The following is a 24,751-nucleotide window of genomic DNA, read 5'->3' as shown; positions in this document are numbered from 1 at the left end:
TAAGGGATGAGAATAAAAGCTTAGTACACAAGAAAGCCATATTAGATTGCATTGGCAAGCAGTGGTAGACAATGTCAATGTTGTAACGTATGTAAACTGATGTTTTTTTGGTGAATATGTAAGAATTTTACTCTAGTTATGAAAATAAATCAGTAAAATGTCTTGTAGTAAAGATGTTACAATCAGCTACATATCTACAGATACGCAGTTAAAGACCTGTGGGGAAATGGTTATAACTGATAACTGAAGTTCTGTATGTTACTCCTTTGTCTTTTAATAGATTTCCCAAACTACGATACTTGTTTTGAGAGTGGCTTCTCTGAAGATTTTTCACATTCCACCTTTCTTTGTGAATTCTTATACAAAGTTTCTTCTAATACTGCTAAACTTCTTACAGAGAAGAAATTAAAAGAAGGTATTTCACTTTTAATTTATGTGTTTAAATAATACATAAATATGTATGTTTTGGATGAATATGGTTCTTTTTAACTTCTTGCATTACTTTTAAAAAGATAAAATATTTGATATGAAACATCCTCTTTTGATTCAGTAGATCTCTTTCAAATAAAGAAAATACTGATTGTCTTAATCTCTTCAGTAGTTGACAGAAGAAAACACAACTACTGAAAGATTATTCATTTAACAACAGTTATTAGTAAATCAAAAATCAGTTAGAAATACTTCTCCCTTTAATTATATTTAGATGGATGCTACTGACTGCCAAAAGATAGCTTCCAATCCAAAATGATAATATTCCAGTAATCTTTTAAAGGTATCACTGAATTTAGTAAAAGTCCAAATGGATAAGACCTAGGATATTTCTCAAGCTCACAAATTTTAAAAGTATTCCAAGTAGAAATGAACACTTCCGACAACTTTACAACAAATTGAACTTTGTGGGGTGAAAATGCGTGTATATCACAGTAGATTTATTTGTTTGTTTTCAGGGAGATTTTACCAGATAATTTTCTTAGCTTTACTTAATCCTTTTTCTCCCCAGTTGTGTTCCTATTTTTTTCTTCCATCTAAGCAAACAAATGATATTGATTTTTAAAATCTAGGTAGATTTATGGTTGTTTTAGTGCTCCTAAAATATTGACATGGCATCCTGTGTCAGTATATACATATTTTTGTATGATTCTATCCATATTCTCTTGGTGTGTGCCTTTATGATCCTTAGTGGAGATTAAAGCAGTCTAAAGCAGATAACTCCTATTTAAATATACTTTTGAAGAATGTATGTGTGGGTGCAAATTCTTGAAAGTATTGGGTGATCAATTGAATTAATGCCTCATCACAGACATTTCCCAGAAACTTTGCAGTTGTTATCAAAGACGTGTTGTGGCAGAGGACTGCTGCTGGACAGGACTTTTTGGGGGGTTGTTCAGAAACTGCACTGAGCTTATTCAGGGATGAAAGGAGTAACTGCAAACCTCACGTCTGCTTGCTGTAAGTCCAGACCTTGTCTTCTGTGTTGTGGGTATCTATATTCATGTAGAAAAAAAAATTCCTACTGAGAGAAGTGGAGTGCAGATGCAAGGCAATACTGCTGGACTCTAACACAATGACAGAAATGCAGCATCGCGTGGTAAATACCTGTATAGATTGAAGATTTAGCTATAAATGGTAATAAAATGTTTTCTTTTGTAGTAGAGTATAGCTGGGGAGAAGCAATGGGAGTGAGCCCTCAAACAACAAACCACGGAATTCTGTCTTCTATCTAAGCTTTTAGTGGACAGAAACAAAGCTGCTTTGAAAGTTTGTAGTCTGTTTTGGGGGGATTTTGAGGGGGTTTTGTTTGCTGGGGTTTTGAGTTAATCTTGGATTACCCATGTGTTTGTCGGGTCAGGACTGACTGGGATGAGTGTTTTACCGATACATAGGAAGATAGGTTTCCATGACCATTTACAGTTCAAGAAGACAAATGACAAACAGGACAAGGGAGGAAGATGTAATAACAGCACCCTTCAACAACAACAAAAACCCCCTAGTAATTTTGAAGTAGAAACTGCTCTTGCCTGAAGGCACTAATGTATCTCAGCCATTTGTAAGAAGTATTGTGACAAGAGAGATTTTTGCTATTTAAAACATAAAACATGTAATCTTTTTTCCCTTTCTCTACTGATACTTTTCACCTTCACCAAGAACTGTTTCTACCTTTATAAAATCTCATTAGCATGAAGCAATAAGAAATATGCATACCACAGATTGTTGGGAATATGTGATAATTTTTTTTTTTTGTCCCCTTCTTACTGTCTTTAACCAAAAAAAAAAATATTTTCTACCAGTGTGTGGGAGATACAGTTTCAGTTCCCTCTTCTGCCTGTAAAGTTTCAAAAGTCACATTACCAAAGAAAGTGACCTAGCTTTAGTTCTAGACAAAAGAAAAAAGCTCTCCTGTTAAAGCAGTTCTGAGTTGCTGAGAACTGAGTTCTCACTAGGCTAGAGAGAGAGCATCATTTTCTCACTGGGGATTGCAGCACTTGTCTAAATTTTGGACCCTGCCCCAGTGTACATTGGGCTTTTGATCTACTGATTTCTTTTATTATTTTTTTTTAATGCTCTTTCTGGAAAGTGCTACAGGCCAGAATCCTGTTATGGTCTCCAAACATTAAACTGGAGTTAAGTTCTTCCTCAGTGTTATGAATCTCTGAGGCAGTTGTCGGTCTTGCCTTTAGTGCCAAGGGCTGAAAATTTAAATGCTTGGTTTGTTGTCACAGAAAACTCTTATCCCTTTGTGGGCTGAGACTTAATGGTAAAAAGACGCTCAAGAAATCGTTTGGTGCTGTGAATTGAACCCAAGTTTTATGAGAACCAGGTAGAACACTTGGAAGTACAGTCCAGGTTTTCATTATGTGCATTCCAGTGCAGGAGAGAGTAAGCCAAGTTTGTATGTACTTCACCTTATAGCAGCATCAGTGGCTTTAGCAGGGGTGCATAACTTTTGAGAAAAATTGTTGTTAATTAGTAGCTGTTGATGATCAGCAGGAAGAGAACTTAAACATTGGTGCTATTACGATGTAGTGGATCAAAAAGCAAAGGTTAGAGGTTTAGAGGCTCAGGTTTGATTTTTTTTTTTTTTTTTTTCTTCCACTAAAAAGTGTAAAAGGTTCTATGGAGCTGTGTTAACATCTTTGATGTTCCAAAATCATTCTTGAGAGTTTTAACTTTTTAATGAATATTGAAGCAGTGTGCTATTTTTTAGAATAGGCTTTGGGGGTTGGGAAAGTTGAGGGTCAAACCCCCACTTTTTCCTAAGTTTATTTCAGTATTTAAAACATGTATTTAGACAGAACTAGATAGCAAGTAGCATGGATGAAATACCAGATAACATACCAACTAAGTACTGGCTAACTAAAATTGCAGGTTTGTTTTTTGATTGAATTTTGTGGGATTGGTTGGTTGGTTTTTTTCCAGAGCTGTTCTACCAATTGTCACAAATACTTTACCCAGAACATTTACAGCTGTATAGGATTTTAAGACTATTTCTAATAAACAGAGTATTTTCCCTTAGAACCTGCTTCTTTATGGGTGGTGGGACTAGATGCATGTCAAATTATATTCTAAGAACTAGATGTAAGCTAGAACGAGTACATTATTATTTTGAGTAGCGGAGACTCATTAATATGCTATGTCACATGCTGTATTTTACATCCGTAAGAGAGAAAAGACATTTGATCTTAATTAAATATGCCAGATAATACTTTTAAGTTGCTCTGCAAATTGCTTTCCTCCACCTTTTTTTTTCCAAAGTATAGATGGCAATTATTAGATAGTCTAGTGTATCTAATTCAGAGTTGTTTGAAGATAGAATTCTTTACGGGGTTATTTAACTATGCTCAGCAACTGTAAATTGTTACATGTTGAAAGCACCCTACAAATGTTAGCATTCTGTAAACTACAATCTTATAAATGAATTTACCCTTGCCATGTATATATGTGAATAGCAACGAGAGAGATCTCCCAATTCATTCTAATGTGAACATGCCACCCTGAAACGGCTATAGCTACCGCCTGCCTATGATGTATCCATTTATCTCCCCCAGTATCCAGGAATAAATTTGGTACAATTTCATTACTGTCTGACACTTGGACCTGCCGTAGGGCAGAATTGAGCTCAGCTACTGATGCACCTAGAAAGTGGTATTCTATTAATATTTCTGTTCTTTAGGTTTTCATCCCCTACTATCACGATAGCAATTTATTTTTTTTTTTTTTTTTTTTTTTTTTAGTTAGTTGTGTTAAATAACTTGTAGTGTTTTCCTGGTGTTTTCTAGTAGTGTGCAATGGATACAGCTTCTGGCATGTATGATAATGATTTTGCTTCCTTAACTCTCTTCTGCTAAACAGGTAGCGTGGTATTGTGTACTAGCTCTTACTCCATCAAGTTCCACAGTGACTGAAATAAAAGCCCCGAACAGCAGGAAAGTTAACTTATGAAGCAGTTGAATATTTAATATACTAATAAAGTAAAAGTTTTTAAGTGTGTTACGTTTGAAACATTCTTTTCTTAAATTACCATGTGCTAGAGTTTCTATAGCTATAAGTAGATCAACACAGAAATTGAATTCCTGGCCCACTGGAATTCGGTAAGACTGATATTTCATCATAAATGTATTACTGTTACAACAGAGCTATGCAACTTCTATAGGAAGAGGTAATTTTATTATTATGCCAACTGGCTTTTCTAATATTTCTATTATTTCTTTAATTATAGATTGCAACAAAAGATGGTGTACTTTGGAAAGTGGATTTCTGAGCTACTATGAAAATGATAAAGCTACCACTCCTAATGGTATGATTGACATCAGTGAAGTTATCTGTCTTGTAGTGCACAAGTCAGACTTCGTTTTAAATAGAGGGTAGGTTCCCAAATTAGTATTTCAATAAAAACCTCAGGTGTTTCAATGATGTAAGCTGGGTTTTCAGAGCTGTTCATTTGTTTCTGAATTTTGAACATGCAGTTTAAAAAAAAAAAAAAAGCTGAATTGTTTTATGTTGACTTCAAAAATAACTGCTAAATGGTATTTGGAGATTTTTTTTTTTTTTGGTATAGTGATATAATGAAAATGTTAGGGTAATTTAAAAGGGCAGCATAAATTAGATACATCTGTTTCTTATTAAAACTGTAATGTGTATTCTCAGTGCTTAAAAGGTTACATGATGATAAATTGAACAATTAATACTCATTTTTCTTTATGGGGTTGACCTCTGCCTAAAGCCAAAATTCTTGCTTTGTTTTTTCCTGATAAAAATGCAACAGATTAGAGTTTTCCACAATGCTTTCTGCTTTGGTCACATCTATGAGCGTGAAATCCATTTTAAACCCATTCTTCGTCATATAGCTGAGGACAACAGTGTAACTGTTGAACGTTGTGTTTCTTTGAAGATAACTTTTTTTGTGGTCTTGTTTTCCTTTTATGGCTCTCTTACATACTAGTTGTACATTAAAAACATCACATGGAGATTCACCTAAATCTGAGTTGCATCCCAGTGACACTTGGTTTCTTTAGGGCAACATTTTTGTTTAGACTATATTTTGAATCTGTCTAACAAATTCCATAACACTTCCTTTTAAATTTCCTCATGTGTGTGTATGTAAAATAACAAGAACTTTCTACAGTACAATGCTATTATACTTGCAGTTACAAAACATAAATATCTGAAAAGAAAACAGTCTATTCAGGTAAGCTTCTGGAAAAGATAGTGGGAAGAATGGTTTGATATGGTTTAGTGTGGGGTGTCCCTGCCCATGGCAGGGGGGTTGGATCTAGATGATCTTAAGGTCCTTTCCAACCCTAACTATTCTATGATTCTAAGAAAGGACTTAAGCTACTACAGAGATAAAGGGTGTTCAAAGGGGTGAAATCCTAAAACATTTTGATGCTTCAACATCCTATAAAATACAGTGGAGATGGCTTTCACTATTCTGCAGTAGCATAACTTTGTGGTATATAGAAAAAAAGAAAAATACAACTTCTGTTATTGAATCTAGCCTATTGCTTGCTACATCTGCAAATGGTTTCACTTTGGGATAATAAATTAAAAGCATGTTGGCTGAATGCTTTTAGGGAATGGCTAACCCTTTGCTGTGCTTTACCTGCAATTGGGTAGTTTTATGAGAAATTTCCTGAAGTTTGATATTTCATGTAGTGAACAATCAGTCCTTAAAATGTCTATTCTGTTAGTCAGAATTAAGTATTTACATATAATTTTCAAAGTTGTTACTGAAAATGAAAGAACTAGATCATGTTCAATTCTCCAGATTTAGGCAAAACCCAACCTCCAACATTGAAAGGAAAAAGCATACTCCATCTATTTGAATTCTAGTAAGAGGTCAAAGTCAAAATCATACTGTAAATTCATGAACCATAATTTATACAGTAAAGACAGATCCTAAGTACAAGATACTTACTTTGCAAATTCCACACCAATTTCAAATGATTTGCTTTTTCTTCTTTTACTATCCTTATTTGTCAGTTAAAAATGGAAAAACAGGGTCCATCTGTTTAAATAATGATATACTTTTTTAAAATTAAAAAAAGAAAAACCAGAAAACCAACCAGGAAACACCACCTCCACCCCCTCCCACCCCCACTTCCCACTCCCTCCCCCCAAAAAAAAACATCAACTTTTAAGAACCTCATGAGCTATCGGAAACTTCAAAGGGTAGTCATAAACATGACAGAACCAAACTCTTCCTGGTGGTGGCAGGTGATGCAAGCAGTAGCAGTGATCATGCATTCCACCTAGGATGTTGAGGCTGGATGATAGGAAAAGCCTCTGTTAGAAGTGTGAACAGGAACAGGTGGCGAGAGAAACAGTGGTCTCTACCCTTCAAGGTTTTCAGGGATTTTCATTGCTGTTCTGATGTATGATTAGTGATAGTCTTACTTTGAGCAGGAGATTAAACAAAGCGACATCCTGTAGTACCTGTGAACTAGCATTTATATAATTCTGTGATTTGTTTACAGTTTCCTGTTCAGTAAGTTGGTCTGCTTATATTAAACCTAAAACAAAATTTTTTCAGTGCATCACAAAAATATACTTGCTGACATCACATGAACTTGCAAAAGGAAAAGATTCCCTTAGAATTTTAATGACTATATGTAAACATTTTTATCGTCTTCAGAATTACTGAAAAGTCTATAATGCAGTAGCCTCTAAACACATGCTATTAACCTGAAAAGCATTTTGATCATGTTTTATTATAAAATACTGTGTTGTTAGCTGGGTTGCACTTGTAAGATTGGAGGAGAAATGTATGTGGATTCCATTCCATAGGTATGAAGTAATGAAAAAACAGAGAAATGAGACTCTTCTGTGTCTGCTGTTACAAAGGATAAATACAGCTGCCTGTTTCCTCTTTCTTGCTTTAGGGACATCTTTACCTTTGAAATCTACTTAATGTCAGAACGTGTTTTTCTATTTGGAGCTGAAACTGCATATTCACAAAGAAAATGGACTTGGGCAATAGCTAAGGTAATACTGATAATTATCTTTTCCAGTTAGGCCAGGAGCCTTTGCACAAAGAATAAAGTGTCATTGTTAGCTTAAAATCCTCTGAGAAGCCATTCTTGATGAATACTGCTCTATCTTGTGTGAAAGGTTTCTTGTGCAGCAGGAAGGAATAACATCTGTGATTTAATGTTTGAAACAAGGTGATAAAATGGAAAAATAATTGAAGCAACATTTTGGTGCCGACCTTAAGATTATATTAAAGGTGCTCTAGTATAAAGACATACTATGTGAGTTTATTTCAGCTAAGTTGTTGATACTTGCAATTGTATTCTTTTATTTGCTGAAACAGAAGTGGTACTATATTTTATAGAGTAGCAAATGCTAATAGTCACATTACTAGTTAAAACAATTATAGTTTAAAAAGCAAAAGTGTTTGAATTGTAGACTATGAATGGAAAAGATTTATTCTTGATTTTATAATTTAAATTTAGTCTGTATATGGGTTAATGAATGATAAATCAGAAAGTCTCTTTTTTTACTGTGACTTTCATCCTTGAATCTTATAGATTTGCAATATCTTGATTTGTTTTTTTTTTTTAGGGGAAGAGGGTTTTTTTTTCTTCATCTGACTCACCCCATTTTCTTTGGTAGCATTTTGTTCCCCCTGTGGCTGAATGCTTATTAGAGAGACACTGTGACCTCATTGGCCAGCTGTACTACAAAGACTGCCATAACCTGGATCAGTGGAGAAAAGGCTGGTTTGCTATAGAAAAGTCAAGCCTTTATTTTTGTCTTGAAATGGAGAATGGTGAAGAAGATTCTATATATCTAAGAAGGCTGCAAGAGCTAAGTAAGAATTTTGCTTATTGTCTAGAATTCAGGAGGTACTGAATGGAATTAATTCACTTTTAAGGACATTTCTATTACATTTTAAAGTCATAAAAATTAGGGAGCTCACTAACTGTTCGTTTGCATAAGCCAGATGCTCTTCCAGCTCTTATTTAAATACGGAGTTGCTGCAGTTCTGTCTTGGATTTTTTTCCCTACTTAATGGCACCCACTAGAGAGATTTTTCACAGCTTCATAATAAATGAAGACAATTTTTGTTCCAGTTGCAGCAGTATGTTTTTTACAAGAGTACAGAACTGAATATAATATATAACCTCTTGGGATTATCGTCTCCTATTTTTGACAGGGCAGAAATACTCACTGCAGAATGTTCTTGAGATGATTGGCATGCCTAGTTTTAGAATACTGAAATGTACTGGAAAAATTACAATTATCTTAACTATTTCACAGAATAATAGACTTTTCTCTTTTTTGGATACTAAAAATATCATGACTTGGAAAGATAAGGATGTTTATACGAGTGGTCTTCCCTGACCAATTTTATGTCATTATTCGTAATTATGGTCTGAATCCTCTTTAATCATATCTCCCCCGCTTGTTTTTCTGTTGAAAATGGCAATGTGTTATGTAGGAAAGTAAAAATATTTTGAGATTTTATATTAAAATAACATAAGATAACCTAGCTCTTTATTGATGATCCTCTTTGTAAATGCTGTCAGATTGTGTGCCTGTTTTGCAGAAACTTGCCGAAATGCCATCGGGCTTTTTACTGTTTTATTTCCTGCCACCTTACATTTGCTGTATAGAACACCATGCAGGTGGCTTTTAATCAGGAATATTTTTATGCCTCTAGCTTTCTTTTAAGTTGTGAATACCTTTTGATGTTGATTCAGAATTAAAAGGTCAGGTAGTAGGAGTACTGTTTCTGATACTAGTTTTGATAATGCAATTATAGTTGCTCCTACCCTAATCATACAAACATCCAAAATCTGTGTGTATCTCAAGCATAGAAATTAAACACATATTTAGGTTTCAGTTGAAAATCACTTCCATAGGGTTTTGTATATGTACAACAGAGTTTTAGTTCTTGGAAATATTATGTATCCGTACTCCTGTCTTTTGCTTGATTTCTGGTTTGTCAAAAATAAGTCTGTTCCACTAGTAAGACTCAATTCCATAATTGAAACTTTCCAAGTAACGACTCATCAGTGGAAGCATAGTCAACATCTTAGTATTTCCGTCAGTACATGTAAATGAGGCCAGGAGTATCTGTGATTCAGAAACATCATACAACATGCATCAGAATGTTTTTATTGAGCTTCATTACTATTCAGGACTTACTGTCTCTGGGAATTAGTTGAGATAAGGTGTGGGCTGTATTTGAGACCTAAACTTCAAAAAAAGCCCCAACTTTTCAGAATTTTGAGTTAGTAAATAGGTTATTTAATTTACTGGTTTTAGTATAGTGCACTGTATGGCTTTATAACCGCTATTACTGGAAACTATCCAGATGTATTTTCTGCCCTCTGTGTAATGTATGTGTTTTGCAGGGTCCTGGTTTTAAGCAGGCATAGCATAAGGCAACACAAAGAAGGGTGGCAGTATACCATGTAACTCAAGTTACTGTAAATACCTGTAGCCATTAGGGTGCAAGTAAATTAATGGATTCAGAAATCCGTCTTACTTCTGAATCATTATATTTTCTAGAATTTATATTTGCGAGTTTGTTGTTAATATAATAAACCAAAAAGTAAATTAATAAAATTTAATTAACTAAAAAACATTAGAAAGTACTGTTTATAATTTCTTTAATTTTCTGTATTAATTTTTCTTGTAAATATGCTATTTTATGGATTTTTGTTTCCATTATCAGCAACATTCTTTGAAATATTTAAAAATTCCATACTCCTTTTGTCACTGAAGATGATTCTGAGTAAGCATGTGTGTATGTTGCGTGCGTGTATTTGTATATATATATATATATATACACATCTGTGTAGATCATATGGATTTATGTTTTGTTTTCAGCAATCAGTAGTGTGATGCAAAATGGAGAGAAAATAGATGTCCTGCTGCTTGTTGAGAAAGGAAGGTAAGGATCCCATCTGAAAAAAGCTTTCATCTGCTTTTAAATTGATGTCTTAGAATTCTTGCTGATCATGAAGCTTTTTCATTTGTGGTTGCTCCAGAGAGAGTAAATTTGCAGACTTTTTAAAGGAGGGAAAGTCTTTGTATATCAATTACGTTTTATTTCTGTGTTGGGAAATTCTAACAAGTACTGTTTAATTAAAAGCGGTTTTCCCACTGAGAAAATTATTCCCTTAGATTACGCTGCCAGTAACCGTTTCTTCAAAAGGACCTACCTTCTTTTACCCTGTAATGAAAGGGTACCTCTTTGAAGCATTTCCCACTTACTTGTCAATTTTTTTTGCACTCTTAAGTCCCAGAAGTCTGTATCTCGGTCTGTGTACTTTAGGATTGAGAGGGAATGTATAAGTCCCCTGGTTAGACTTACTCTAATGTCTGACCTCAGTTAACAACATATTAGGTAGAAAAAAGTCACATACTGGTGAAACAAACATGATCCATACCTGCTTTGAAGTAGGTAATAGTCTTCTGAAATGACTGTCAAATATAGTGATATGGGAGATTGAAACTTGAAGTGAGATAGAGTATTTCTGCCTCATATGGGTACAAATTTAAAGATTAAAGTAAAATTATTGAAAATAATTCTTATTTTGTAATAGGTTGTTTTGTTTAACGTGTTGTTTTTTTTTTTTTAATTTTACTTCACTCATAGACGATTGGGCAGATGTCTGTGTAACAAGTGGTGCAGTGTTTACAAGATCTTGAAACAATAATAGCTTAATAAAGGATTTTTTTTTTCCTCTTCAGGGGAAAAAAAACCCTAGCAGATAAATCTTTGACATCTTTTTGGAGTTGAAGAAACTTCTTGGGGAAACTCACTGTAACTGTGTGTTCTGAATTTTAACTCTTCATATGATACTCTTTAAGTTCCAGAAGTCAGTAAGGTAATGCAGATCAGAAACAAACACTTTTTCTCTTGGGTTTTGTTTTTTTTTGAGGAAGCATATTGAAAGATTCAGCATTAAGTAAGCTGCATAGACCCACCAGGGAACTACGGGTATCCCATTCAAGGTGCAATGTAACAGATAAATGCAAACTGTGCATCTAATTTCATGGACATCAGTGCTGAGCAAAACTTCCACCTCCAAGTCAGCTTTTATCAATTCTTTCATTGTAATATTTCTCTCAAGTAAGGGCAGATTTTCTCTGAACTGTTTTAATAGTTTAATGGAAATTCTGAACTATTTGAAAATAATTTCAGCAGGGGCACTGGCTGACTTATGGTAGTCATGAATATGTTTCATTTCTTCACTGAAGTCTGCCATAAAGAATTTAAATGCATAGTGTTCACATTATCTTAACCATTAAAAGCCATATGGATATATATGCTTTGGCATAGTCATTCTCGCTTAGGATATTACTCCAAAAATATCCAGGTGTTCAGCACAGTTGCATGGTATTGCATCTTGCAGTGATAAGAAATTCAGTGTGTGTGTATGTGGGATTAAGTATAAAATCACCTTGATCTTTAGACTCGGTTATCCTAAATGGAAACAAAGGCAACAGTCCTTTTGCACCTCCAAACTCTAGATAAATGATTTAATATCTTTGAGATGTCATCAGCATCAACTAAATTATATATTATAGTTTCAAGGTTTTTCTATTTTGTCTGTTATTTTTTCACCAGTGATTGTCTAATGCCAACTTTGGCATAGATTAATCACTTGGAAATTTGCTGTTAATTTTTAGTCACTTAAATGCAGGATGAATGATTATAAAAAGAAGCAGTATTGCAAGAATAAAACAAAAAAGTGGGATTTTTTCCAGAATGAATAAAAGTTTGAAAACCCCCTCTCCTCGAAAAAGCCAAAAAAGAAAACAACCCTGTCCATTTTTGCATAGATGTGGTTGATATCTTACAGGATCTTGAGTATTTTCCTACTGAAGCTCATACTGCTCGTGTAGATTTTGTTACTGACTTCAGACTAACTTCCCATTACTTACAAATACTTACGAATTTTTTTCAAGTCTGTCATTTGGTCGATTAATTAGGGAAAACCATAAGTTACAGGTATCGTATGCCTCTGTCTTTGGCACTTTTTCCATTGTCTACTGTAGGCAAAAGAATGACTTCTTACAAACAGACTTCTCACTTGTGATTGCATATGCAAATAAACAGCTTTAGAACTATGAACTTCAAATCTTACTGCTGAATTAGATACACTAAATCTATTAATTCTGGACCTTTAAAATATATGTAATATATTTATGTGTATGTAAAATTCATGGGATGCATAAATTTAATGTTCCTCTGATCCATAACTACTCAGAGGAAGATTTTACAAGACGCATAATGCTTTTCAGCTTGTATAAAATACAAGAATTCAGAATACTACCAAAAGGCATGTGATATTTTTCTTAAGGTTCTTTAGGTATGAATACAATCCATTCCTAAACCCCCACACTTTTTTTCCCCTCTTACTTTACTCTGTTTTCTACTTAGCACCTTGCTGTTCTAATTGGCAATATTCAGTGAAAGAAGACTACAAGCTCAGAAGTTAGGTGGTGGTAATTATACTCTATGTTGCAAGGTAATAGCGTATTATGAGAGGCTGAACCAGGCTAAAGCATTTTCCAGGCAACAGATTTGTTCCTCTTTTGAAGATAGTTGTTATTTTTGAAGCTCAGTGTGCTTCCTACCTACATTTTCACAATAATTCTAGACTTTTTCTAATATCGGATAATTACTTTTTTTTTTCAGATCTAAAAGATGTTTCATGTTTGTCTTTGGATGTCTTTGCTAAAGTAAATTAAAGGAACACATTCCCTTTTGTAGCACCTGCTAACATTTTATTGCACTCTGATCTCTGTTGGAGCATATTGTCCAACCTGTTAGAACCATCTCCATCCCACTTAGAAATTCTGACTTCTCACAATACTATTTTCTTATGCCATAAGCAGATGATCATTGACCTCCTCTTATGTTCCACTTTCATAGTTGAAATTCTTGACTTCTTGCTAGAAGTGGCAAGCCATTTTCCTGATTTCTATGTCTGACACTGCCCTCTGTCGCACAGAGATGTCCTCTGGTTTGCTCCATATTCAGGTGTTTGTTTTATTCCTCCCCCCATGCCCCTTGATCTCTCCTGTCTATCTGTAAAATTTGTCAAGTGACTGGTGATACTTGATCTATTGTTGCCATCTAAACAGAAGTTGCATAGCAGATAGGTGAAGGAAGCTACTGAACTACTGTAGTTCAGCAGAGATCAACGGAGAGATCTGTACACTGAAGAGAGGAAAAGTATCCGAAAACTGTATACTACAGTAATTTTTAAATATATCTTCTCTATGTAAAATCCGGAGCAAAATCTCTAATACCATACTGTAAAGAAAAACAGTTGTGCAGACAATTTGGTTTCAAATATTTCATTTTTTTTCTGTAATCATTTAAGCTTTCTGTTTGGTGTCAGTGAATGCTTTCAGACCGTAATGTAATCCAGGTGGTGCTTTTGGTTTTTTCCCCCTTCTCTTGTAATGAACTCTTTCTTATTATAGATAATAAACCTTCACTACATACTAGCACAATTTCTTTATGCTGATGGTTCATTAACTACAGTGCTTTTTTTTTTTCTTAACCCTTTGATGATAGCATTAAGATTTCCTGTAAAATGCAGTCATGAGCACAAAATCCTAGAATCCGGAAATAACCTAAACGTAGGACTCAGGCAAGTGAAAGGACTAGTGGTTGCAGTATGATGTGCTGGAGATAATAACCTTGAAACATGGCTGACCTTTGTTACATATCTGTAGTTATTAGTGCTCTAATTGCAATTTGATTATTCCAGTATAATTTCAGAGTAATGCAGGCCTTCTTAGTACCTCTATTTTCAGACATGTAGCTTATTATAATCACTTGCTGGAAGCACTGAATTGTGCAGATGTTTCTTTCTCACCCTTCCTAAGGCTTTCTAAGCCACTTAGTAAATTGACTGAGTTCTGAACTGTCTCCAATACCGGTTTCATTTCCTTTTCTCCCTTCCTCTCTTTTATGGTGTGTAGTAAATGCTGAAATTTGTTCTCTGACTTATGTGACTATTTTAGGTGACCACGCTGGAGATTTTTAAAGGGTGAATATATATATTTTTTTTTAAATAATTAGTTGCCTTCTGTGAAGAAGCAGCAAGGGTTTTCACATTTAATTTTTTTACCAGCAACTTCTCTTTTCATGACTGTCAGTGCTATATGGCTGCTACTTAAAAAGATACCCTGTTTTCTTTCTTATTTATTGACTAACCTCTTCCTCTGTAATTTGAATTTATCTCAACAGCTTTTCAAATCTTAAAAACAATGAGAAGCGTTATGTCTTGCAGTTCTCATATGTTTTTTTCCTAATGTCACGCACAGAGGGAAGAAGGAAAGATCCACAGAATACAAGATAGTCCTCTTTCACATAGTTTAGGTAATGCGTATCTCATGGCAGTTGATTGTCAGGCACATGATTTAGACTTCCATATAAGTTTATATTACCCTTGAAGTTCAATACACTACTGTATTTCCTCTTCCTCCTCTGGTGTGGATTCATTGCTATACTGCAGAGTTGCTCTTGTTTAGAAGTAATAATGTTACCACTTTACACTCTGCAGCTTCCTGTACATATCATAATTCTTTACACAGCAAAAAATAATCAGTTGAGACTTCATTTATCCCATTGCATAATACTGTAGACATATGTGTGCATCTCTTGTGTTGGAAAGCACTATAAATCTTTTATAGGTCATAGTCTTAACAGCTGCTAAACTGTGAATAATAGTGCTGAAGGAATAGTGTAACATGCACTGCCAGACTCTTTTCCACTTAATTCAGACTTTTTCGTTTCCTCTTGTATATGGTTACACCTATACCACAGGATGCCAGGGTGATGTGCTGTTTGGAAGCCATTGGTTGAGAACTGCTCATGTAGGATATCAGTTCTGATAGGTCTTCAGAAAATACTTGAAAATACTGAATTAGGCACACTATTTTGGTGTAAAAAATTGAGAGCTTTATGCAAATTGCTACTTTTTCTTAATGGAAGAGAGAGCCTGAATGTTTCTACTAGCCGCATGTGTGATGGTTTATATGGCTTTCAAAGTCATGAAGTAGAGGCTTTTTGAAAAGGGGGTTTGGTAGTGTCTCCTACTCCTCTGCTGAATGGCTAAGTCTGTATGTTCTGAGAAAACTTCAGATCCTGGGTCTATGTGCGTACATCAACTGCTTCCTCACTTTCTATTGAGGTAGGAATGCTAGAATGGGAATGTTTATAAAAATGAAATTAAAAGATGATTAAAAAAAGAAAGTAATTATTCCATTGTTACATAAGATGCTTTATTTTTTTTTTCTGAATAAACTAAAATCAGAACAGAGATATGCTTTGAAATAAACTGGTAATTAAAGTGTTGCATTAGCTTATTCTTCAATTCTTAATTTTTTTTCATACATGTTACTTAGCTCTGTGATTTCCTTAGGGGTGATAATTTTGATACATGTGAAGGAGGGAAGATCAATATGTCTGAGCTCCCATATGAAAGGAGGGTGGGGTTGGGGGTAGTACCTGAAAAGAAGGAAGAAGAGCCTTTTCCAATATTGGAAGTTGTCTCTAAATCTGTTTTCCTCTTTACTGTGGCTTGGACTTATGAATGCACAGTGTAGGAGCAAGACTGAGAAGAATAATAAAAATGTGTATCAAGTACTTTCAAAGGCCTGTGAAAACCTTTCAAAGGTTTGTGGATCTCCTTTTATTGTGACACTGCAGGTACAAATGCAGTTGGAAAAAATAGGTACAGTAACAGTAGGCCACCACCACAGCTTTTTGTAGTGGAAGGGGCCTTGTTTCTAAGTATTTCATGTTTTTTTTCCAGGTGTCTGCTTTGTTGCTGTAGTAGAAGAACATCAGTTTTCTATTTCTTTCCGGTATTCAAAATAATTTTTATACTTTTCAGAACTTTATATGTCCATGGCCATACAAAGCTGGATTTCATGGTTTGGTATACTGCAATTGAAAAAGCAGCAGGTACAGATGGTAATGCATTACAAGATCAGCAGCTCAGCAAAAATGATGTTCCTATTATAGTGAACAGCTGTATAGCATTTGTTACACAGTATGGTAAGTAGAGTGAATTTTATTCAACCTAAGATCATTTATATAGTATCTAAGCCCCCACAACGTCAGCTCTTATTAAGTTAGTTTATATATGAACTGTTGCCTAAAAATCAAGAAAAAAAACCCTAAACTTTTTTTTTTATAAATTATTAGCAACAGGCATTATTCAAACTGCAGTTTACACTGTTTCATGCACCAACATTTACATTGTTAGATCTTTATTGAAAACTATAGTTTCTTTCAGAATCAGTGTTACTGGGTGATATAATACTTATTTGAAAGCTGAATAAATATTTGTATGCGTTAGTTGTATGCATACATGTTTTTGTGTCATCATGGTGAAGGTTTTGTCTTTAGTTGTGGTCTGCAGATGACAGACACAATTGAGTCCCACAGCTCTTCTTGGCAGTAATGATGCAAAGGCAGTATCAAATGCTAGTGCTTGTGGGCATTACAGGAAAGGTGAATTGCAAGAACATAAGATGCGATTTCATAGTTTTTGACAGAGTACTTGATTTGACAGGTAAATAAAAAAAGCCGGGTTTTGTGTAAAAGAAGATTATCTTTCAAGAGATGTGGGTAACGCGGGAAACACTTTTCAAAGAGAAAATGGAGTGCTCATCTATGCCAAATTCCCACAAATTTAAAAAAAGTAAAATGTTTCGGGTACTCTCATATGCAGTAATTGGAGGTAGTCTTGACTTTGTTTTAGGCTATGAATTTTCTTTTTAAGTTGGCTTTGGACTCTGATGGTTGTTAAATATAAGACTAGTGGCTACATGATGTCTTCCTACATGTGAGAAAAATCAGAAAAATTGAATACTTTCAACTGATCTTGAGGATTTTAAGAGTGAAATGTTTCAGTTTGGATGAATACGATAGTACTTTACTGAGTGCTAAGTTGAGTTTATCAGTAGGGTAATAAAATAGCAGGAGCTTTGCTCGTGAAAACAGCTTTGTTTTATGCTTAATACAGTACCAGCCATCAAAACTTATTTCCTTTACTGTGCTGTTTGGAACTATTGTTTGAGGAAGTCCTGAAAAGATTTTGGTGTTTGAGTTGCCTGTAAAGTACTCCTGAAATTGTGAGCCCAGGCTTGCTTGATGTTATGGTATGTGTTTTTGCAAAGAGGTCTGGTTTAGTGTTTGCAGATGTGGCAGCTTTTTGCTACAAAGTGAGAATGTGCAAAAGGCAGAGAGATTTTAGTATGAAAAACTGTGTTTGACAGCCAGATGCGCTTTTCGTAAAATAACCTATGGAGTTTTTTGAAAGAATTACTGATTTTACATTTATTTGTTTTTCTGTCCTATGTTTCTGTAAATTAGGTTTAGGTAGCAAGCAGATTTACCTGAAGAGTGGTGATTCTTCCAGTGTGGCTGAACTGCTGGAAAGCTTCAAAAAAGATGCAAGGAGTGTTAAACTAAGAGCAGGAAAACACCAGCTTGAAGATGTGACTGACGTACTGAAAGGTTTTCTTTCTCAAATAGATGATGCAGTTCTCACTAAAGAGCTTTATCCATTTTGGATCTCGGCGTTAGGTAATGTATTCAATAGGACTCGATACAAGAAAGTTTGTATGCAAATTTTCAGTATACAATTTGAGGGAGTTGTTAATTACTTGCCCTGTGTTGGACTATGTTAATTGATAATTGACGAAACAATTGTAATGAGTAAAAAAATGTTTAGAGCCTGGCTGCAATAGACTTTTGTCAGTCAGAGGTGATATTATTGCCTTTATGTGAACCAGAATAATAATAACAAATAGTGATGTTTTCTTGACAGTTTATCTCTAAATAGTAGACCAATATTACACTGTGTAGTTGTTGGATTAGCTGAGGTAAGAAGTGACAATTAACATTTAATGGAAGCAAGAAATAGATAATTCAAGGAATATATATATGCTAGAGTGGGGAAAAAAGCATGTGCTCTGTCTTTTGACTGTGTGTAGAAGTGGCAAATTGTTGATGCTGTCATTTGCATTGTTGGTAAATGAATGTCTTACTGCTTAATATCTTCAAGTATCTTCTGTGAGCATTCACATAAAGTTATGTACAGTGTAAGCTTCTTAACAACTGTTACTTGTTTTCCATTTCTCTAGAAACATTAATTTAACTTGAAGGAAAATTTAAGTATCTTCAACCCAAATTGTAATTTGTGATGTATTTAAAACATGAGGACATGTCTCTATATGCTTGAAAACAGAGCCATGAGATTGCTAATACATTAATTAGTTGCTCATTACATAAATTGTAATTATTTTTATAGTGTTCTTACAAAGTAGCTATATTTCAGTTATATTTGTTTATGTATTGTGGTATTTGCACACTGCAAGAAATAAACTCTTCCCCCCTGCTCCAAAACTGTGCTATAAAGTTGCAAATGATGAGTAGCGGTAAGAGATTTGTAGAAAAAGCTAAGATAGAACATCAGTTTCTACATAAATGCATTGAAATAATACAGGCTTATTTACTGTGTGGCAAATTCTGTCTTAAAAAAAAGGTATTAAAAATTCAAATTTATGGATTTATGGAGGTTGCTTTGTTATGAACCACTGGAGCTATGGGAGATTCAAGTATGAGTATTACACATTTTTGAACTTTAACCTCGATTTGAACAAACTATAGAAAAGCAGATTAAGAATTTATTCACTTGCCACAAGATTGCTCTCATCAGAAATCAGAAAAAGCTGTATCTGTAGCAGTTGAGATTTAATTAGCTCTTTTGTGAAACTGCATAGTGGTGTTACAGTGATTTAACTTCGTGATTTGCACATGGGGCTAGACTTCTGCTTCAGCTTTACAGCAGAGAGTCCTGTCCTATTATAATTAAGTGACACTGAAATTACTTGTGGGAAGACTGAAACACTTAGGATAATAGAGTAGAAAATCTTTAAACTGTTTTTTTTTTTGTTCCTTGTTCATTTATTTTATCTTCCAGTTACTGAAGAAATCAAAACATAGTGCAGTAGTTAGAGAATGCTAGCAATCAGCTGGAAGAGATGAGAGTTCTGTGTTCTTTCTGTTCAGAAACTTGAGAGAAGCAAGGGACTGAAAAGAAAAACATAAATAAAATTTACATTAACTTTGCTTATGCCGTGAGCAGGGTTGTGCAGCACAGGGAGGCAGACTGAACTTGAAGGTGGAGAGCTGTGGGTGTGTCTCAGATACTCAGAATTCCCAAGGCTGGAATTCCAGTGATAGGCTCTGCCACTATTCAGCTATGTAACTTTATACAACTTATTCACCACCTCTTCCCTTTGCTCTCCTCAGTCTTATATATTTTGATATTTAAACTACTTTGAGCCTTGAGACACTTTTCTGGTAAAAATTTAAAAGATGAAAATGTTACTCATCTCTGGGAACTCTTAGAAGTATGTTTGTACTTGTGCTTATGTAGGTGCACTCACATACATGCACATGTAGACTACAGGTTAAATATCCTGTGAGAGAAAAAACAATTGCTATGCTGGGATTTGGTGTTAAACTGTAGCAAATGGTGCTTGAATATAAAACTGTCTTTCTTTATTGCTGCTATCGTGTCCCTGAGCTGGTGTACAGTAATAGGCTCTGTTAGTAGATTGTCAGTACTGCTTTTATGAAGAAGAGGTTGATAGGGTAAATTGTAATTTTAAATGGCTAGATGATGCCAATATAGATAATGAGGACTGCTACTGTTTTTTAGTGTGCATTGTTATTAATGCTTAATGATTATTACTTTCTGGCAGATACACAGAATGAAAAGGAACGTGTGAGGAAGTATGGAGCTTTTATTCGGACGCTTCCGCCAGTCAATAGGGCAACTTTGGCTGCTTTAATTGAACATCTCTACAGGTCAATGCAAATGATGCTCTATAGCAGAGAAATTACTGTAATGTGTTCTCAGTATAACTCTACAATAAATGAAATGTGGCTTGTTTCATTAATTGGGAAGCATCAGTAGCTTATCTAGTTGTGACAATTAATTAAATCTGATTCCCTTTAATTCATAATGTTTCTTCTTTGGTATTATTTTTAGCGGTATGTATCTATAAATATCAATGGGATGGAACAGCTTAGCAGTGAGAGGGCTTCCAGTGTGTATGTCCAAGTAGGCTAATATTTCATGCCACTTTATACAAACTCATTTTACCCCAGTCTGGTACTCTTCTTGAGGACTGTTGCAAATGGTTCTTGAAATGAGAAGATTTTTAAAGGGAAAATGTCCTTCTTTGCAATCTGTATTGCACATCATAACTTTAAGAATTAGCTACCATTTCTGTTTTTCATCAATGCTTCATTTTGCAACTAGTGAGGTAGTGGTAGAGAATATCCGAAATATAAACTTTGTTAAGAAGCAAAGATAATGTTTTATTCCTAGATCAAATAAACAGCAGCAAATGTATAAAAAAATGTGTGACTTCGGTGATTCTGTCATGGTTAAATAGTAATGGTCTACATTATATTTTATTATGTATTGAATAGGTCAAATCATATTCCTGGTAAATTGTAGTGGGTAGAGAATGTGTAGAACCTTTTCTTACAGGATATTGTGTTTAGATGTATTTTAAAAACTATTTATATGATTATGAAATTGATTGGTGCCATTATTGGGAAAATTATTCTAGTAAGTATTGTGTTTAATGATGTTTCTAAGTATGTCCAGTTTAGATATATTAATATGCTATTGTATCCATTCTGAAGGAAATTTGAATTCATGTTTGTAACAGCCACAAGTCGTGATACTCTTAAAGTGTTTGCCTCTAATTGAGCACACATTATGTAAACAGCAGAACTGATATGAAAGCTTTACCATAAGTATAGAAACTAAGAATGATCACATTTCTTTCCATGTTCTGTTTGATATTAGATCATAAATTCTAAGATATACTTACGTAACATAATATAGCAAAGCTGTATTTAGCATTGGTGCAGCCTCACATTGAGTACTGTGTGCAGTTTTGTGCCTTGAAATTTATAAAGGATGTTAAGGTTCTTGAACGAATCCAGATGAGGGTAGCAAAGCTGGTGAAAGTGCTGAAAGAAATTTCTTATGCAAGTGGCTGAGGACTTTGGCTTTGTCTAGTGTGGAGAAAAGCAGCCTGAGTGATGACCTTATTGCTCTCTAAAGCTTCTGAGGAGGGGAAGTGAAGAGGGACATGCTGATCTCTTCTCCGTGGGATCCGGTGATAGGATGTGTGGGAATGGTTCAAAGCTGTATCTGGGGAGGTTCAATTCAGACTTGGTGTTAGGAAACATTTCTTTATCAAGAGGGTAGCCAGATACTGGAACAGGCTTCCTAGAGAGGTGGTCGATGCACCATACTTCTGAATGTTTAAGAGGTGATTGGGCAGTGCCCTTAACATGCTGTTGTGGTTTAACCCCAGCTGGCAACTGAGAGTCACTCGCTTACACTTCTCCATCCTCTGTGGGATAGGGAGGACAACTGGAAAAAAGAAATCGTGTTAAGAACAGTTCAGTAATAGAAATAAAGTAAATAATAATAATAATAGGAAAAAGAGAGAGGAATAAACCCCAAGAAACCAAAGTGGTGACAATACGATTGCTCACCACCCACTGACCAATACCCAGCCCAACCCGAGCAGTTATTGGTCCCTTCCAGGTAACTCCCTCCAGTTCATATACTGAGCATGATGTGCTGTGGTATGGAATACCCTTTTGGCTAGTTTGGGTCAGATGTCCTGTCTCTGCTCTCTCCCTGCTCTCTCCTGGCTTCTTGTGCCCCTCCTCACTGGCAGAGCATGAGACTGAAAAGTCCTTGAAGTAGGATAAGCACTACTTAGCAGCAACTAAAACAGTGGTGTGTTATCAACATTATTCTCACCCTAAATCCAAATCCACAACACTGTACTAAGAAGAAAATCAATTTTTATCCCAGCTGAAACTGGGACCATAGGCATTAACTTTTGGTCAGCATCTAGATGATCAGACTTTATGATTGTGTAGGTCCCTTCAAGCTGAAATATTCTGTTCTGTTTCTATTCTGTTCTAAATATTTTTTTATATTGCTTGAGATGCAGATAGTGCGAGTTTTTATTTCTGTAATGATATGTGAGATAAAGAATATGAAGAAATAAATATAAAAAATAGTATTAGATTTTTTTACTGAATTCAATGTAATTATTTTTAAAATGCACTCCATATTCTGTAGAGGAAGGAGTGTCAGACAATTAAAGGAACAATGAAGCCTTCTAAATATGTTTATTTTTCCTTTAACAGGGTGCAGAAGTGTTCTGAAATCAATCATATGAACCCTCACAATCTAGCCATGGTGTTTTCCTCATGCTTGTTTCAAACTAAAGGCCAAACTAGTGAAGAAGTCAATGTAATTGAAGACCTTATTAAAAATTATGTGCAACTTTTTGATGTAGGTATCTTTTATATAAAAGGGTCCTAATTGCTCAGCTGTTGGACACAGTAAAATATAGAAATCTTCTTAAAGATGATCTACACTTTCTGAGAATTTCCCAGCTAGCTTAGCCTGTGCAGAAAAGAATTTATTTACAGTATTGCTGTGAGCTGCTTTTTTCCAAATCAGTACACATTCCTCTTGCTTACAACAGCATACTAATTTTAAGACAATTTTAAGATTGACTATTAAAAATAATACTTCTATTCAAATTTTATGGGCCTGATCAGAACTGAAGCATGGGAGAATTGTGTTTTTAGTCTCCGAGCTGTGGTTACTTATCTAGAAAGAATATTAAATCCAGCTGCATAGAGAAGATGCTACTAGCAGCGATTTCTATTAGCCATTTTAGTTTAGAGTTTACTTGTGCCACTGTGAAACTGTTTAGCAGTTTTTCACGGAGTCCTCTCTCTTCCAATATGTATTTGGTAATGTTTACAGTAGTGAGTCCCGTCAACAAAGTGCTGTTTCTGACTGATAAGAGTATCTTGCTTATCTGCTTCTATAAAAATATAGTTAAGTTGTAAATTACAAATATATTTACTATTGTTACATTATTAATTATTACTCTTAGATGTAAGCATCTGTATTTATCTTATTACTGTTAGCTAGTTTATGTTGTAAATTTTATACTAGTCCTGTTATACTTATTAACTGATCAGAAATGATCCACTTCAAACAGATAAATGAAGACCAGGTCAAACAAATGGATATAGAGAACAGCTTTATTACCAGGTGGAAAGACACTCAGGTAAGTGACAAATATCAACTGGCATGAAAACATGTCCAACAAAGACTATTTTGTTGTTTATAGGTTTTTATACCTGGATTTCTAAATGTAAATTTCTAAGTTTGTGTAGTGACCAGTGCTGTTGAATAAAGAACTGAGGGAAATAAAATGAAATAAAAGAGGAGGCATAAACTGATGAAGCAAAACAGTTCTTTGTAAAGCATACTGTGGAATTACATTGTGACGTAAGCACTGGGATAACATACAGGTTGTTACGTGTTTTTACCATGCTTTAGAAATTGTAAGAGAAGGAAATGGTCAACATTTAGAAATGTGAAAGTGATGACCTGTCTCTGTCTAGTTTTAAACGTGTATTGAATACTTTCAAGTGTATATTAATCCTTTCATTATTTCATGAGCTTTGGGTGTACATGGTCTCTCTTCATTAGAGTTTCATCATCCCTTTGAGTTTAAGCCATCTGAACCTTCAGCTGCATCCTGGTTTGTGACAAGTTCTAGAACCCCAAAGCACAAATAGTATTAAGGGAAGCTTCAGACACATAGTTTATCAGTCAAACTGAACTCTGGAATACGGTACAAGAAAACGGGAGATCTCATGCTGCCTACTAGCATCTTGAGTTCCAGTCTTACCTTTAACAAGTTTTGAATCACTTCAGAGTGGTAAGAACAGTGAAGTGATAACATATTTCTCAGTCTGAATGACATTTGTATACAGCCCTAATTCAAGCAAAAATCGGTAAGTTTCATAACACTGCCAAGGTGGTTGAATTAAGAGGTGAAAGGAAATGTATGGAGCTTAAAAACTTTTTTCAGAAATCTGAAATGGTGGAGAAGCTCTCGGTGATTTTGTTGCTTACAGAGCCTTAGAAACTAACAGAAAGCTAGCATGAAAAAAGAAATCTGTAATCCTTTGTCTGTTGTCTGCCTTCCACATTCCAGCAACAGTTCTGTGGTACCTTGTAAACTATTATTAAGAATACAGGATCCTGCAAAGGCATATCAAAATTGCATGTTCTATGAATTGCTCTCTGGAGTCTTATTTTTATATCATAATTCT

General features: G+C 34.7%; 2 protein-coding genes across 2 annotated transcripts in view; both read left to right on the top strand.

Annotated features, from left to right (window-relative positions):
- The window catches only part of LOC134163689 (uncharacterized), a 360,084-nt gene that overhangs the window by 230,567 nt on the left and 104,766 nt on the right, over positions 1-24,751 (top strand). The gene's annotated exons all lie outside the window — the stretch shown is intronic.
- The window catches only part of ARAP2 (ArfGAP with RhoGAP domain, ankyrin repeat and PH domain 2), a 116,314-nt gene that overhangs the window by 56,796 nt on the left and 34,767 nt on the right, over positions 1-24,751 (top strand). Inside the window, exons 14-23 of the mRNA XM_062618779.1 lie at positions 281-415; positions 4,718-4,862; positions 7,380-7,482; positions 8,113-8,311; positions 10,339-10,402; positions 16,377-16,540; positions 17,864-18,076; positions 20,263-20,368; positions 22,754-22,901; positions 23,626-23,694. Of these exons, the coding sequence (XP_062474763.1) occupies positions 281-415; positions 4,718-4,862; positions 7,380-7,482; positions 8,113-8,311; positions 10,339-10,402; positions 16,377-16,540; positions 17,864-18,076; positions 20,263-20,368; positions 22,754-22,901; positions 23,626-23,694 (1,346 nt within the window). The remainder of the gene's footprint in view (positions 1-280; positions 416-4,717; positions 4,863-7,379; positions 7,483-8,112; positions 8,312-10,338; positions 10,403-16,376; positions 16,541-17,863; positions 18,077-20,262; positions 20,369-22,753; positions 22,902-23,625; positions 23,695-24,751) is intronic.

Source organism: Pezoporus occidentalis, unplaced genomic scaffold (genome assembly GCF_034315485.1).
Source record: "Pezoporus occidentalis ecotype Australia unplaced genomic scaffold, CSIRO_AGI_Poc_V1 ctg203, whole genome shotgun sequence".
Taxonomy (NCBI): Eukaryota; Metazoa; Chordata; class Aves; order Psittaciformes; family Psittacidae; genus Pezoporus; species Pezoporus occidentalis.
Note: the sequence above shows the minus strand (reverse complement) of the source record. Positions and strands in the feature narration are given on the sequence as shown.